The following is a 17,645-nucleotide window of genomic DNA, read 5'->3' on the forward strand; positions in this document are numbered from 1 at the left end:
AATGCTTGACTTTTTTCAAAAGGAGTGAAGCCCCCAAAAACCCATTTTATGCTGCCCACTTACAGTTTTGGGAAGAATAAAAAATACAGTTGTCTTTAACTGAAGTTAGTTTCTCTACTTTTCTTGTGTTGTAAAGAAAAAGTACTAAATACATACCATGCAAATATTGTCCTAGTGTTTTGTTTTGTTTTGTTTTTTTCCCTGTAGCTCAATTTAAGCAAATAGAACAATTACATCAGTGGATTTTGTGCACTTGCATCGAAATCCACAAGCTTCATTAATGGAAAATTTGAAGTGCATACAGAGAGACTTAAACTGTAAAAATGGCTAAGCTGTTTATAATAAGATGTTCTGGTACGTTTGTTTTTGGTGAATGAGCTACTAGTTTGTGGTTTTCTTTTGTCTTACTTTTGCCTTTCAGAAATAACAGTTCCTAAGAGTGCAAAAAGACTGCTTTAGTACTAATTTCCCCTTGGGATGTTTCTCAAAAGGAAATTGTTTAGGACTTCATAGATAGTAGATATGCATCTGTAGCTGCAAGGAAGGATTGAAATAAATAAATCAATGTGTGTTTTGGGGGAGGATAATAAGTATTTGAATAGCATTTTTGAAAGCTTTTTTAAATTTCTACTCGAATCTGGAGGATTATGGTGGTTTTGTAGGATAAGGGAAACCTGGAAAGGAAGGACATGCACAGGAGTGAAAGATGAAAAGTTTGACTTCTTTCCCTTTAAATGTTTCATAACATTTCTGTTTTTAAAAAGATTACTCTTATTTGTCAAGTTCATCCAAGTTTTCCTTGATGAGCAGAAATGCTTTTGCTATTTTTGATGCATCTTTTCGTGTAAGAACTGAACACTGCTCATAATAGTATTCATCAGACTAATTTTGAGATGACTAAATTCTACTAGAAAAACATTTAAGATGCTGGTGCTTCCAAACTTAACACTTTTTCCCCTAAAGCATCATCATAAAGAGTTGACTGTGTATTTAACATCTCAAGATGTGTCACCTGTTCTTAATCTCTATCATGTTAAAATTACTATATCTACATAACTTATCAATGTAAAGATTCCATCTAAATATCTTTGGGGGGGAATTTTTCAATTTACTTTTTCAAGTTCCTATTGTATTGATTTATTGGGAGTTCTAGACAATTCATTTTTAGATCATTTTGAAACTCTGTCATGAATATTTAGAAACAGCCTATTTGTCTCCACCCTGGCATACAAGCTCTGCTTCTTCATTCTACTATAATTAAGGAAGTTATTTACAGCTAGCTGGGCTGGTTGCCTGAGATCTAGTCCACTTCTGAGCCTCTGTAAGTTCACAGCTTTACTCTGTGATGTAACTTACAATTGATTTCAGTTTAAGCTAATAAAACAATGTCTGACTCATGATCCCTGTGAGATTTAGCTGTGGTAATAAGCAAGCAGTTAGTTTAGTGTTGTACTTTTTCATGAACAATTTAGTCTGTAGGCACTGCACCACAGAACAATAAACACTAGATTTTTCTTTTATGAACACTAAATTCACAGAACAGTTATTTCTTTCATTGAATTAATTATTGTTTGTTTTTTTTTGTAGGCGTTTTTAGAGGAAATTTTGCACAAGTAAAGGAATATCAGGATCTTCTGGATCCTTTGCTTCAACATACATCTGAAGGTATAATTTGATAATTGTTCTTTCAAAACACTATTCTTTTTGGTCTGAAACTATAAAAAATACTTACACTATTAATGGATGTTGCAGTAAACAAAAAGGGAAATAATATCACTGTTTCATGATAGCAAAATACTAATATTGAAATAATCTCTTGCAAGCATTATTTAATTGTTTGACCATTTTTGGCCAACAAGTTGTCTAGTACTGAGGTGACTATTAAATGAAGGGAGAAAACCCAAGGTGTTTTGCTCTAATGCAGCTTTCATTTCTTTTGGGTATGGTTTCTTATCTGTAGTGCATTTTTGTTTCAGTGAAAACATTTTTGTATAGTACAGATGGTGTATGTATTCTGGGAAAAAATTCAGTGGAAATGTTTGGTGAAAAATAAAGTAGCTTACTCTAGTTCTCGGTTTCCAACACTGATTGTGGTTTTGAGAGAAAATGATGAATGACAACAGTCTGTCTGCTCAAATAGCTACCCGGATAACACTTCAGCTTTATTAGGGGAATACAATCAAATAATAATGGAAATAGAATTTGATTTATTTACTTACTGTACTTATTTTAAAACTCCATAGGGTGTCCTGTTGTACCCAAGTATTACTATGTGCCAGCTGATTTTGTTGAACTGGAAAAGAAGAATCCTGGTAGTCAGAAACGATTTCCTAGTAACAGTGGACGTGATGGAAAGTTTTTCTTGTGGGGACAGGCAGTTTACATCATTGCAAAGCTCCTGGGTAAGAGGCTGAAGAAATTCTAACAGGTTTTGACTCAACACAGATAAAGGATATTTATCTCGTTAATGTTTTTCTTGAATCTGAACAAACATACTGGCTTGAATTTCGAAAGGACTCCAGGTAGTATGGGTAGCATGTGTGTCTTCTGCTTTGGTACATATGTGATGGGCAAAAATTGCTTTTTGTTCTTCATGTTGAATTTTTATGCTGCATGCAGCATGCTATGAAGCTTACTGGTATATTTTATAGAATACTGAAAATCTTCTAAACGCAATAGCCTTCTCATATGTTGTTTCTTTTCCTGACATTCCCTCGTATTTTGCATGCAGTAATGCTATTTTTCAAGAGAATTTTTTTGTTGCTTTGGTTGAGGAAGTTTGTCAAGCTTTCACGATAGGGTCTCTGTTGTAGAAGAAGAGAAAATAATGCCCGGCCACTAGGTATTCAGCTGTTCCATGCAATTGAAAATTCATTCTTTTTTTTTCATTTACTGGCTGCCTTTTCTTATATTTTTTTACATGCTTTTTGTTGATTCTGTGCTCCCTAGAAATAAGGTATGAGATTTTAGGATTTTTTTTTTTTAGTATAGACCAAATTGGATTCCAGTAAATATGTATTTCTGATAATGGCAATGAACATACACTGAGTGTTTACTTTTAAATAAAAGCGTAAGTATTTAAAATTAGCTTAAATTACATATTATTCTGTTATTACTCATCTTCAATAAGAAATGATTTTGACTACATATGTAAATTTCTCAGCAGTGTAAGTCAATTTAAAAAACCGAGGAGATAGAACAACTATTCTGGGAACAGCTCTTCCTTTTAAGTACTATTAGGCAGAGGCCATTGGTCTTGCAGTTGTTTGGTTAATCAATTTTATAGTGTCATCAGTACTGCAAATAATTTAAGTAGCACTCATGCCTTTAGCCAGCATGAGAAGTCTGATTGCATGCATCTGAAAACAGATGACTGTTTTCCTTAAAATGTGTTTTGGTCACTGATGGGTTAGTATATTAATAAATTCTACATTTTTTAAATCTTTTTAAAAATAATCTAGCTTGTTTTTTAAATGCAACCACCTGGACATAGCCTGTGACTCTGCAGGAAGAGTCCAGAGCAGGGAGCTGGGTCCTTCCCCGCAGGAGCCAGGCTGCATTCTGGCAGCAGGCGGCTGAGGGAGAGGCTTGCAGGATCTGGTGGCTGAGAACCACTGGCACAGCTCCCAGCAGCGGCAGGCTCCTTCTTGGCTTCTTCAGTGCACTGCCCAGCCAGAGTGCTCTTCACTGCCTGCCCAAGCATTTGATTTCCACCGCACCATCTATTCAGCTCCCTGCTCCTGCCAAACACTGATAGGCCTGAGGCAGGACGTATTTTGAGTTTATAAACTGCTGTCTTAATTTATTACACAGCGTAGTATTCAGAAACTTCTTCCTTATCCGGATGTTTATTTTTATTGGAGTAGTTAATTTTCTTTCAGGAAAAAGTTTTAAATCATGGAAGTTTAGCTTGCTTTCCCAACCCTTCCTCCCCTCTCCCCATACCCGTGTAAAAACAACTCCACATATTAAATAATAGGTTTCTGTTAAAAAGTGAAGCACTATTTATAAGTACTACAGTACTATAATTACATGTAGCAAGAATGATACTTGAATCATTAAATGTAGTTTTGTAGACTGTCCTTTTGATACGTAAATCACTGATCTAAAACAAAGATTACAGCAGCAGAACTGACCGCATAAAACGTTTGCATGCCTCCTTCACAGAAGCTGCAGAAAGCACTCAAGTCATTCCGTGTTTTTATTATCATTAACTTTCAGCTGACAAATTAGTAAGTCCTAAAGATATTGATCCCATCGGACGTTATGTACCTCCACAAGATCAGCGGAATGTTAGCATGAGATTTTCAAACCAGGTAAGCCTAACCTTAGTATTACAGTGTTTTTGCTAAAAACATATTATCAATGTATTATGTAGTCCTCTAATATTAGAATGAAAGTGCTAGGAAAATTCAAGATTGTATGTATATTTATAGATGGAGAATTACTTCTAAAAGGAAGATTTTAACATCTGGGGTTTTTGGGAAGTGGTACGTTTGCTTTCAAATTAAGTGATACAATCAAAATGATACATATTATAAGTTTAAATAGCTGCTAATCATTGCATTTCTTTGAGTTGTAAGATATGTCAGGAAGGCAAGAGGAAATTTAAGTTTTTTTATTACTTCCAGTTAATTAGCACCACTTCAGAGTATTGAAATATTATTTCTGTTTAGAGCTCCTAAGAGCTACAAGTATGGAGTTCTTTTTTTGGTGTGTGTGGTATATCCATGTGTTCCTGGATTTGGCTTACATCCACAGCAGGAATGAGTGCCCAGGGATGGGGAGTGCTTGGAACCTCGTAATTCAAATCTGCAGTAAATAGAATAACAAAGAAAGCAGGTATATATGTAGAGGACTTATTTTATTAAAGAGTAAGAACTGGATGTATGAAAATGTGCAATTAAAAGAAGTTTTTTGAGCGTTTTTGTTTCTCAGTATGAGAAATATGTATCTGAAAAGTTTCTTTTTCAGCACTTTGCATTTGTTATTGAAGCATAAAATATTATATACTGCATATTAAGTAAGGTGCATATAAGCCTACAGAGGAAAAATCACTATGAAAACCGTTGTTGTTGGCAAGTAACCTTCCTTTCTCTAAAAATTACCTCTGCAGAGTCAGAGATTATTTCATTATTTTCGCAAATAACATGAAAGAACTGCGTTTTTACCTAATTTACTTCAAATCAGTTGTTTCATCTTAAAGTTTTGTTCGGTCCCGGGTGTAAAACAAACTTTTTAAAGGAATTTAAAGCTTTGAAAGAATTTCAAAAATTTCAGATACATTATTTCTTATATTTGAGAAACTTCCTACATTACAGACTCATACAACACTACCAATGCTTCTAAATGTAAACAAGTGGAAAAAATACTACAGCCATCATCACTTTCTCTTCCTGCCTGTCCTTCTGATATGGACCACGTTTTGATTTGATACATACAATTGTTCAATGTATTTTATTATTTCCGGTCTTTCGTGTTGCTCTTTTCTCAGCGTTTAGCAGTATTGATAGAGGAGCTGTGTGCCAAGGAATCTTCTATCATTAGTTATGGAGGAATTTTTTACTCTGTCCTTTTGTGGATGTAAAACCTGTTGTATTGCTGTATTGTACTGCCTGCACAAGCTGTTGAGCGTGAAGCATGAGATGAGCCACATACACATGTAAGCCTGTAGTTTCACGCTGGAGAAGTACAGTTAGGAAAGTTTAACTGTTCTGATCATTGAAGATCGCTCAATTAATTCAGCTTTCTTAATGTTACCCCTTCAAATTTCTCTGTTCACCACTTAGTCTGATATTACTCTAGTCAGAAAAGAAAGTGCCATGTTCTAGTCTTCTATTTTTCCATATAACCTTTTGAAAATTGGTAGCATTGATATGCTCTCAGCATTTTAACCTCTGCTAAGATTTTGCAGTTTTGCAGTCATTGCTGTGGCATATTATACAGGAATGTAAGGATGTTAATGTAACTGTGCACTGTAGCAACTAGCTCGAAACAAAGAGAACAAAAGAAACTAAGTAGTTAACACTAAGGATGTACAATGATTACTCTAACATTGAAATTCACTTAGAATTTGTTCTGAAATGTATTTTCGTTTTTATTTCTGTAGTAGAAATATGCAATAACAAATCCGATAAACAAAACAATTTTTTTTGGACCAGCCGTTAATATGTTGGAAACATTTTACTGTACTGAAGAGGCTATACCATAAGGTTTGCTGCATATAAACTCTGGTCTCTGAAGGTCTGCCCTTCCTGTAGAATACAGGCCTATAGGCACACAGAAATGTGGTCTGATTGGAAGGACCTCAGTGGTTGTTTGGAAGGGAGTTTTATCTAGATTTAATACATCGAATGTCAGTATAACTAATGCTGTGAATTCATCACTCGGCCTTCAAAATCTGATAAAAAGAGGACAGTCTCATTTGCTGTGGAAAATTGTGGGATCAAATGAGCAGTATATTAAAAACTTAATGACCACTAATACTAAACTACCTATTCTATTTATAACTAAAAGGAAGTGTTTTTTCTCATACTTTAATGTCTCTCCTGAATTTATTTCTCAGTTTTCAGGAAGAGGTCTCACTATGTTCCATTTTGGGGAAACACCAGTGTGGTGCTGCAGCAGGATTCTCTTTGCTAGCTCTAGACTGTGTTCCAAAACATAATGGAGTCTGATGGCAGTCAGAGAGTTTCTCCTTTGCACTAGTAATTTGCTTTGTAAGGCTAAATGATCAGTAGCATTTCAGTTTAAATACCTTTCAAGTTAAAAAAAAAAAAAAAAAAGGCAAACAAAACAAACAAAAGAAAAACACCAGAAAGCATGGAATTCATCCATGCTCCATTTACTTTACTGAAAGAAGATAATGCAGGGCATTCTCTTTCAGTGGGGTTAACTCTTCAAAACTTCATTGCTCTTAGAAGAGCTATTTTTGTTGTTCCTGTTTCAATATCTCCATATCCAGAAGAGATTATAACAGTTTCAGTTGTTGGATTCTCTTTTGGGAGAATATATGAGGGTCTGCAGTAGTAACAATAACATATGAGAAATGTCGTGAGTTGGGGTGAGGATTTTCTGTTTTCGTTTTGTGTTTTACTGCAGCATATGAAAGCTGATTTATTGCTGTCGTATTAAATTTGAATTCAATAAAAATGATGTTAATAAATTGCAAGGTTAGACTAATTGATCTTCTGGGTTAATGTGAAATATAAGTATAGAGCTTCAATTAATTCATGATGTTGTCTGTCAGCATGCAGTGACCATGTCCTTTTAGTGTTTTGCTTTGTAGATTTAATTTGTAAAGACTTCACTTATGTTATTGGAAATGAAAGTTAATGCCCCCTGATGATGTTGGGAAGGGAATAGTCAAAATCGTGAACTGTTTATTTATTTTCAGGGAACTAAGTAACATACGTAAAGAAGGAAATAAAATTGCAAAGTATAGGTAGTCTGGAACGTGTTAGGATCTTTCAGCTACCTAAATTGTGCTCAGGTTTATAGAGTGCCTAATTTTGATGGTTTAAAGATTATCATGTTTAATGATTTGTTTTGTAATGTTGCTTTTAAGCATATTCTTACTTTCATTTGTGTTAATACAATTGCCTACTGAAGTTAACACAATTCTGAAATGGTTAAATATTATTCTGGAATTTATGGCATACCTGTGTCCATATTGTATTTCATTAGAGAGGTCTAGTCTGTTAGTAGTATTGACCATAAACCATTAAGCAGTATTTAAATGCTTTCAGAAGCAGACGTTTTTTGTATCATTTGTAGTTTAGTAGCAGCAAGGTGAATTCTTTGGCTTAAGTACAATTTCTTATGTTGCATTCTATTTCTGTTTTCCTCCTATTGCTCCATATGCTTGGAAAGCCCAATAGGTACCATTCTAATCTGTGTTCTTGAATAATATGTCCACTTTTTCTCGCATGTTCAAAATGAATGGATTTTTTTCAGAGTTCTGAGATTTCCTGGGAATTTGTGCAGAAAAGCATATAGCGATAGCATCTGTCCAGTGAGACTGCAGCAAAAGACTGATATTGAGCTGCTTTCTCTTCCAGTGCCAGGAATGGAGTCAGGGGTTTTCCCTTCAACCTGCCTCTGACAGTTTATAACCTTGTTACAAACCATGAATTTTTTGGAGAGCAAGCAAAACTAATCTGTCTTTTACCTTTGTCTTCTGAAAACACCAGGGTGTATTTATCATTTGCACAGCATGCAGGATGTAGTTGAAACGGATCCTTATCCCCACCATCCAATGTGAAAATGCAAGGCAGAAGGGTGCGGAGGGGGGTCTGTTACAGTGTCCTAGGGAGACAGTGATTGATGTGTCAACAGCAGTTTGGCTTGGGTTATTACACAAATGTGAAACAGCACACATTAAAAAACTTTTAACGATAAGATTTAGGTAGTGGACTTATTTAGGACTTCAATGTTTTTCCACATCTTTTTTTAATACATAACGCTATGTGTCACTATCACTAATGAAAAGGGTGACACTATTCATGAATAGTTTGTCTGTTACTTTATCTGTGTTTTTTTCTAGAATACTTCTGATCCTTCAGGTCTTTACATGCTAAATGACAATGAATGCAGCTCTTGGTTTAACATTTGTCCATAATACTTTTTTCAAAGTCAGGCAGTTGTTTACACATTCAAGTCTTCTCAAATAAAGATGATGGAAGCAGCAAGTCTTCTCAAAAACAATTGCAGTAGGTGTTGGTAAATTATTTTGTCTAGTTCACCAATCCGTGAAACCCAGCACATAATAAATAGATTTGAATGAGATATTAAGGAATCAGCAATTTATTAAACTGTTTTTTGGCCTGAGTATTGTTTTCTATATATATAATTATGCAGCAAATACAGAGATTTAGTCATACAAAAGCAGGATGCATTTAGAACCTGCTTTTTAGCCCAGCCATCATAAGCTTGAACTTAGCTGCCATGAATACCTCTGAGGCTTTCTTTCTGACTTTTAGTTCAAGACGCATTTATATGAATCTCAGGTTTTGACATGATGAAATTAGAGTAGGGAGGAAACAATAAAACCACATGGAGAAGTCTAATTCTGAGGGGAAATCCACTGTTGTGTAAGTGTCTACTTTGTTAATGACCACCTTTGTTAAGTCAGTAAAAAGTATTTGCTTTTATTTAGGGACAATACCTTATAACCAGATTTGGTGATGTGCCAGTTGTGCAACAGATGCATTTGCTCAGTTATGGCCCATGTTAGAACCACTACTTACTGGCTGCTATAAATGGGGCATGTCACTGAACGCATCTGTGTGAGAGGCATTAGTACTAGTACCACAGAAGGACATACCTCCGTGGAGATTCACAATACAGATTTATGTTCAGCTGGTTACCTAGTCCCACTCTTTGAGATGTAGTAATAATTAAGCTGAGTCTTAACTTGAAGACTGCTCCCAAGTTAGATCACAGGCTGTATATAAATCAAAGCAGTCTTGGAGGGAGCTGCCTCGTTCTCTGGGGAGTCATTGCTTTTTATTTTAAAAATTCAAGACACTGATTGTGGTAGAGAACTGGTTTGTGTTTTATTAGTGTTTGTATAAAAGAGATCGATAGCATGATTAACTGATTCTGAGGAGGAACATCTGTTAATGCCACTTGAACTTTTGATTTCTTAATCTGATCTGTTTGTGCACATCTTTTATTCATGTGGCAAAACCACCAGCATTTTTAGCAGAAATATAGTGCAGATGTACTTTTGGGAACATGTTATCAGGAATTTCTTCTGTAAATCCCGAAGATTTAACTTGATATCAAGGCTCATAGATGACTGAACAAGCAAGCGTTCACTCCAAACTTTTTGTTCCAAATTAATCCATCTATCCATCTATCTGCACAGAAAATGCTGTATTTCTATATAATCAATTGATAGAAGATGTATTTAATTTTTGTCATTCGTGTTCTGGTAGTTTCTAGACAAAAGTAGTCATAAAACCCCAAAAATTCCTTAGGAATGAAAATGTGTGCTTTTTTTAGTTCTTTTGATTTTTTTTTCAGTCATTCAACTACAGAGAAGAAATAAACAGGGAATAACTCAGACCTCTCGTCTTTTTAGTTAGTAATGCATGTTGCCACTGAAAAGAAAAGCCATTTCAAGACCCATGATGTTGATTTTTTTATTTCACCCAACGTAATGAATTTATTCATATTTGCATGACTTCCTGATGTAATGTAAAATACTATTCCTTACTTCAAAGAGTTATCTGTTATAAACAATGCAAGGAAATGCTGTTATCTCCTGTTAAATGTAATACATCATATATATTTATATGTATATAAAGTGTATATTATGTGTAATTTTATATGTGTAAATATAACTCTTGCTGTCAGATCAAAGTATTTCAGAGTAGAGGGTTGAAATCAGTTCATTATTTTAAAATGGATATTATCAGTTACCTGTTACTTCCCTCTTTACAAAAATATCTATCAAAATATTACGTTGTATCATGTGGAAGGAAATATATCAATTGTACAACTTATAAATTTTTGTATAAAGCAAAGTATTTCTCCTACATCATTTTTTAAATTAAAAAAATATATAGTGGAAATTAATACCAGAAGCTTTTTTATTATTAATTCTTCAACATGCATCTTGCAAAGTATTATTGATAGGACAATCTTCCCATAGTTCTGAGACTTACAAGTTTTAGTTTGTGGTGGTCTTTCATTTTGTTTACAAAATAGGAAAAACAATGCAGTGATGTCTGTCATGCTCATGAATTGTTTAAATAGACATTGCCCCTGTTCACGTTATATCTAACAAAATAGCAATGCAAATAATTACTTTTTCACTGTTTTCTAGGGTCCTTTAGAAAATGATTTGGTAGTGCATGTGGCCCTGATAGCAGAAAGTCAACGGTAGGTATTTGCTTTTACTAAGAATATATACAGTAAGTAAGTGCTGAACAATATACATCTTAAATTTGTTAAAGGGATTTAAGGAAGTGTTGAATTTCAGCCTGCTACTCATCTATCCGATGCCAAGATAATTGCTAAAGCTAAGACTACTTTTTGATTGAATTTTTTATTGTTTTGTTTGTAGCCTACAGGTTTTTTTGAACACATACGGAATCCAAACTCAGACTCCACAGCAGGTGGAACCAATTCAGATATGGGCTCAAAAAGAACTTGTCAAAGTAAGGAACTCTGCATTGAAAATTACCTATCTATCTGTCTGTCTGTCTATCTACCTATCTCTCTTAATAAAATTATTTTATATCAAGCTGTTAGAATTGTATCTCCTTAGATTTGTTATCTACCTTTCTTTTTGTGTTATTCTAATTCAGTTGCGTATCTTGATATGCCAGTACTGGTCAGTTATACATGCCTAGTTAGAGCTTCCAGTGAAGCAGTGAAGCCCAGATATTACCTGATTAGGCTTATTACCTGAGCTACTCTCAAAAAGATAATAATAAAATATTAGTAATGCAGTAGACTAAGTGAAACTTGATGGACAAACACAGGCAAATGCGTAATGGTCAAAGAAACGGATATAAGGCAATAGGCATAAGCCATCATATAATTTGATAGTACAGCCTCTATAAAAAGCATTATACAGTCTTCTTTAACTGTTTCTTCTACAAGTCTGCTGCATTGAGTATATCCAGGATTTTGGTGTTTAAATCCTTCTTGATTTGCCCCTTTGACTCAGTCTACGGTCAAATCTGTGGCCAAAAATCCTGGGGTGAAGGGAATTTTCAGAATCTCCTTCATCCCCTGTGAAAGCTTCAGATTTTTCTTTTTCTATACAGGCATGTAGTCCTGTGGCAGAGTACTGCATCCCCTTGCTTCCAAGGGCTGTCCCTGTTAGTCCTTACTCATACTGAGCCTCACTGATAATGACAGCTTAGAGGCATCTGTTCAAGTAGCTGTCATTGCCATGTGAAGCCAGTAGTCAAAGGTGAATGGCATCTACAGGCCACACTGATCCATTTCAGCGTTCTCTTAGCACTACCAAGTCCTCTTTTTGTTCAGTCGTTTTTAGTATTTTAGATACAACACTTTGGCCTATGTTGAGTAAGAGTCTGAAGCTATCCACTCCTGTTTGTCCTGGAAATACATTCAAAGTAAAAAGACTGTGACAGATGCTGTTGTGAATGATAAATGCTTTGATCTGCAATTGTAGGCAAACATATCAAAAGTCCTAAGAAAATCTATATGATTACTGAGTGCCTATTTATCTCTCTTGTAACTGGTCCTTTCCTCTGAAAAAAAGCCTTGAAAAGTGTCCTGTCTGTACATAAATAAGCCTTAACAAGCTGCAGGAGGCTGTCAGACAGGTAAGGTGATCAAGAATCACAGATGTGCACTTGATGTATTTATACTTCTCCACATGAAGTTTGGTCATCAACCAGGTACATGAAGGTCTTGCCAAACTGAATTATACAGGTTGTCTCAAACAAGCTGATGAACTCTGAATGTCTTGGGGAAGTATAATCCATGTATGTAGTTTCAGTCCTGAAGTTGTTACTGATTTGTTCCATGACTGCAACTATGCAAGTCTCTCCCTCAGAAATTAGGATCACATGGCAGATGCCATTATCTATATTAGAAGTTGCTAGGAAAGAGAAAAACAAAACCAAAAATAGAGTAGAAAATATATCCTCACAGACTTAAGAAGTCTGAGGTACGTTGCGGATTGATGTACTAAAACCTTGCCAGCTTACTCAGAAAGATGATTACCCCCAAATAATGACTGCCATTAACATCTGAAAAATACTTACAGAGAAAACAAATATCCTTGTTTACATTCAGCCTTGTTCACTTCTCAACCCATTTTTGCTCGCTGGTTTTCTTAATGGTATATTTCAGAAGGGATTCTATGACTGTATTTGTCTTCTAAAACTGAAATTTTGGTTTAACAGATAGATACCCCATACATTTAATATCGTTCTATATGTTATCTCTCTGTTATACATTATTTCTTTGGTCTCCCTGACAAAAAGATGAGACCTTCACTATATATATATATATATTTATTATTATTAATTAAATTCTTAGCTATGACAACTTTGTTAAGATTTCTTTTTCAAATGCTGGTGGAATTCTGACAATTCTCATATTTTCTTTACACTCACAGTGGGTAGGTACATGTACTTTTAGAAAGAATGTAATGAAAAAAATGAATCACCTGATTAAATCACCTGATCCACTTTTCCTAGTGGACTTCCAGAAAAGGCTGTGTCTTTATGTCTATTACCATTTTTCTAGGCTCCATTATGTACTACAAAAACATTCTTTTGATTTTGTTATGTGTATATGGGTTACGTAAAGCTGTTAATGTTTGATGTCTCCATTCCTTTCAGCTTGAATATAGTTATTCACTGTGAATGAACAGTTGATGTAGGAAGTTTTGTTTATTTTCTTTTCTAAATATTTCTTAGTATTTATGCATAAACATAGGCAATATCAGGAAGGCCCCAAGCTGACAGCAGTAAAAAGCTATTGAGTATAATGTTTGTTCAAATATTCGCTTTCATTTGCTTCTGAATTTTCTTATTATAAAATAAAGAAATATTGAGCTTAGAAAAATGTTTAAAACTCCTGTTATAAAATCATAATATGAATTAAGTTTTAGTAATAATGGGCTTGTCACCTAAAACAACCCAAATAAGGAAAAAAGTACAGCTTTCCGTTGGGTTTAACTGATACATTTATGTTGTTTTGCCCACAGCTTAGTTGCATTTTTACGGTTTATTCTGATACACTGTAAGAAATTAAGGTTATTCCTTTAATATGTAAGTATTACAAAATTATATCAGTTGAAGTAATACTAGGCATGCATAATTTAATATAACTCAAATAAGAATCAAGTAATGAATGAATAATGAGAACTCCCTCTTGCTTTTTGTGGTTGATGCATCAATTTTGCATGCCTTTACTAAAAGTAGAATAAGGAAGGATCTTTATATGGCTCCTATATTGCTGTTTTATCTTTATATAAACATAGGAAAAGCATTACAGAAAGCAGTATTAGCCAAGCAATACAAATGATCTGTTAGGGTCTTATTGAAATAAATAAATAATAAAGTGTCCATAAGCAATCTGAAGATTTTAAAAATACTATAGATTTTGTAGATAAGAAAAATAATAGGAGTAATAGGCTAAAAATAAGACCTAAAACAAGAAACAACAAGTTTTTGCTGAGTTTTGAAACTGTGCAGATAGGCAGGGCCCCTGTGGTGCTTTGCAGAAGCCAAGAGTTGGACCCATGCATCTCAGTCGTTTGAAGAAAGGAAGAAAAGAATAAAAGCAATAGAAATAATGATCATATTTTATGAATCATGCTTTCTAATTAAAGTAGAATGCAGACAGCTTCCTATGTGAGTATAAGGAAGTCATATATAGGTTTTCTTCAGTTTTTGTGATTATTTCTCACAGGCTTACTTCCATTTGGGAGTCAATGACAAACTGGGATTATCTGGAAGACCGGACAGGCCTATAGGATGCCTTGGAACATCAAAGGTTGTTGCAAGAAATTTTCTAATTTTTATATAATTGTTATTAATGTCTATTTCAGATAAACATTGCATTAGTCTCTGAACTCTTTTAAACTGAATTTAAGTGTAATTTTATTTTACGCATGTCTTACTTTTAAAGTCTTTTTAACATATTTTGCTATTAAGAATGCACATGCTCCATCTTACTATTAAAACTGTCATGTTTTTTAGGCATCTAGCTACAGTAAAACTTGGCCAAAACAGAATTAGTGGTGAAGTGAGACAGTTTAACTGGAATACAATGTAGATCTGCATACCTTATAAAAACCAGAGTGCTTAAAACTAGATATGTAGGTTTTTTTGTTTGTTTGTTTTTGTTTTAATACAACTGTTCTACATTCATTATTTCTTTGATAGTTTCAAAATACCTTTTTTTCCTTTTCAGCTGCTTTAATGTTTCAAATATTTTAATTTTTTAATTTTTTTATTTTAAATTTTTCTATGATTCTAAAGAAAAGATTAATGGAAGCTTTATCTCCCAATAGATTTATCGAATACTAGGAAAGACTGTAGTTTGCTACTCGATCATTTTTGATCTAAGTGATTTCTACATGTCTCAGGATGTTATGATGCTGATTGATGACATTAAGGTAAGACAGATCTATCTTAACTTTTCCTTTGAAAAACTGACAAAAATAGAGTCTGTAGAAGAATAAACTGTGGAGTTAGATAAAATACAAATGTGCAAGGTGAACACTGTGTAGTATGTATTCTTCTAATACAAAAATAAACTTGCAGTTCACGTTGGAAAGAGTATTAAGATGAATATTTTATCAGCCCAGTATGAATTCTAACGAGTATCTTTATCTAACGAAACAAACTCACCTTAAAGAGATTAGGAATGCTGTAGTGCAGCAGGCAAATTATCCTTTATTTCTTCGAGAAAACAGATGTTTGAGGCTGCAAAAATGAGTGAGACTGGACTGCTTATGGGAAATATGAAAGCTTCATCTGGAGGAAATATTACTAAACTTTGCACAAATATTAAAAATTGCCGTTCTTACCCAACTTTAACGATGACAGTAGTGTGCAGCTTACCTGCTAAGTCCCCTGGGCTTGAGCAACTAGTTCCAGTGCATGGAAGGTGGCACTGGTTATTCCATGCTGTGATTCAGGACTTGGATTCCTGTGCATACTTCCTAGGACGTAACATGTAGTCTGTCTACAGATTTAGTCTGTGATCAGGAGTGTTTTCAGAAAATCTGTGAATAAGCAGTACTTGAAGACAACATGTTCTTTGAAGAAATCTATAACTCTTGGTGTTTTATTTATTAGCCAAGTTTTTTGTAGCCTCTTGGGTTTTTCAGTGTTGTTACTTTAAGATAGCTCTTCTAATATCTTGGATTGTGTATTCTAGTACATTGTGATTGTGTATTTTTTTTGTGACTAACATGACTTTCTTACCTAGAATGCGCTGCAGTTCATTAAGCAATACTGGAAAATGCATGGTCGTCCACTGTTTGTTGTACTTATCCGTGAAGACAATATAAGGTAGAGAAAGATAAAAGCATCATTTTCAGTGTCATTTTTACCTTGTTGGAAAATTAATGGGGCTCTGTTTAAAATTTCAGAGGGAGCAGATTCAATCCCATATTAGATATGTTGGCAGCCTTTAAAAAGGGAATTGTTGGAGGAGTGAAAGTTCATGTCGACAGAGTACAGGTATGATGTTTTTCCTGAATGGAGTGTTCTTATTTCCTAATATTGGTAAATATATTCTTAGTACTTGTGCTTTTCATGGAACTTCTGCACATTTTACTTAATATCATAAAATTAAGAAATCAAGGACCAAGACATTTGGTACATTTTTCTTTTATCTTTGAAATAACATGGGCTTATTTTAATTCCTTTTGATGAGTCTTTTGAAAGCGTTAATCTTCACAGAGGATTTTCAGAAGGGAGAAGGGTTTTTTGTATGTTCAGATGTCTTGTGAAATTACCACCAAAGAAAAAAATCCATGATGTCAAGCATTAAAGGATTTCTTTTGATTTGATAATCAACAGGAAAAAAGGTATTTCACATATATTAAAATTTTTAGAAGAACAAAGGTCTATTTTTTTTAACATCTTTGGTGTTTGAATTTATCTTAAAGTAGGAACGTTGCTTCATTAAAATGTGAAAATTATTGAGTCAGGTGCTGTTTTTAGGTACTTACACATGCTGTCCTAGTTTACACCTATTGAAGAACCCCTCTTTTTGTTAGAGGGAGGACCAAAGACAGATAAAGAACCTGTGGAAATAATGGAAAAACAAATATTTGGCTTTAATGCAACTTTAAAAAATAAAAACTACTAATAAAAAAAAATGTATGAGATATGATGCTTTAATTTTTTACCATGAGCTCCCTAAGTTTTAATCTGTTAACTAAAGCCATGATTTACCATTGAAACTAGTTAAGTGGTCTAATGCCTTTGGCACTTAGAGGAAGCCATATGCCCTGTGCTCTGTGAGTTGGGCGTGCACCAGAGCAAGGAGAGGAACTGCATGGGTAGGAGTGCAAGAGAGGGGAGGAAGGATTGCAAATGCCTGCCTTAGGCTGTCTTCTGGTGCCAGATTAAGGTTGCAGTTATTTGAATTTTTCCATTGATGACTGGTCTAGCAGAGGCATTATCTACCTTCCCAGCTTTGTCACTGGTTATTGTCATTGCTTCAGTTCTGATGAATTTGTGTATAACCGTGCTCTAACCCAAAACTTCAAAATGATCTGTCGGAAAGCAAAATGAAGCCAGATTTGGTTTACGACAGCTGATGCTGCAGAATTGAAGGGCTTATAACTTTTGTAGATAGAAAAATTGGGTAGAATTATGCAGAAATCACTTCCAAGGTTCCCAGGGATCTGCTACTGAGAGACTCGATAGTGTAACAGGGCTGTAATGTAAATACAGTTATATACTTGTTCAACCCCCCTGAAGACTTCTGAATGAAATCTGTTAAAAAAAATTAAAAAATGCCCTATGCTTTTGCCAGAGAGAAATCCTTACCACATCCATAAATACTAATATCTCCTTATGTAAAACTACAATAGTTTTAGTTATGTTGTAGCATATTAATTATTAAGATATAGTTCCTGTTATGGCAGTAAGCAGAGGATATATAAAATGGTTTGGGTTAAG

At 34.3% G+C, this 17,645-nt stretch overlaps 1 protein-coding gene across 4 annotated transcripts in view; it reads left to right on the forward strand.

Annotated features, from left to right (window-relative positions):
* The window catches only part of PHKB (phosphorylase kinase regulatory subunit beta), a gene marked incomplete at its 5' end in the record, with an annotated part of 74,101 nt that overhangs the window by 38,152 nt on the left and 18,304 nt on the right, over positions 1-17,645 (forward strand). For all 4 annotated transcript variants that reach the window (XM_083852199.1, XM_083852196.1, XM_083852197.1 and 1 more), the window contains 9 exons: positions 1,588-1,665; positions 2,244-2,402; positions 4,222-4,316; positions 10,835-10,890; positions 11,075-11,168; positions 14,413-14,496; positions 15,017-15,121; positions 15,940-16,022; positions 16,103-16,193. In XM_083852199.1, coding sequence (XP_083708325.1) covers positions 1,588-1,665; positions 2,244-2,402; positions 4,222-4,316; positions 10,835-10,890; positions 11,075-11,168; positions 14,413-14,496; positions 15,017-15,121; positions 15,940-16,022; positions 16,103-16,193 — 845 coding nt within the window. The remainder of the gene's footprint in view (positions 1-1,587; positions 1,666-2,243; positions 2,403-4,221; positions 4,317-10,834; positions 10,891-11,074; positions 11,169-14,412; positions 14,497-15,016; positions 15,122-15,939; positions 16,023-16,102; positions 16,194-17,645) is intronic.

Source organism: Anser anser (genome assembly GCF_964211835.1).
Source record: "Anser anser genome assembly, chromosome: 11".
In the NCBI taxonomy this organism is placed as follows: domain Eukaryota; kingdom Metazoa; phylum Chordata; class Aves; order Anseriformes; family Anatidae; genus Anser; species Anser anser.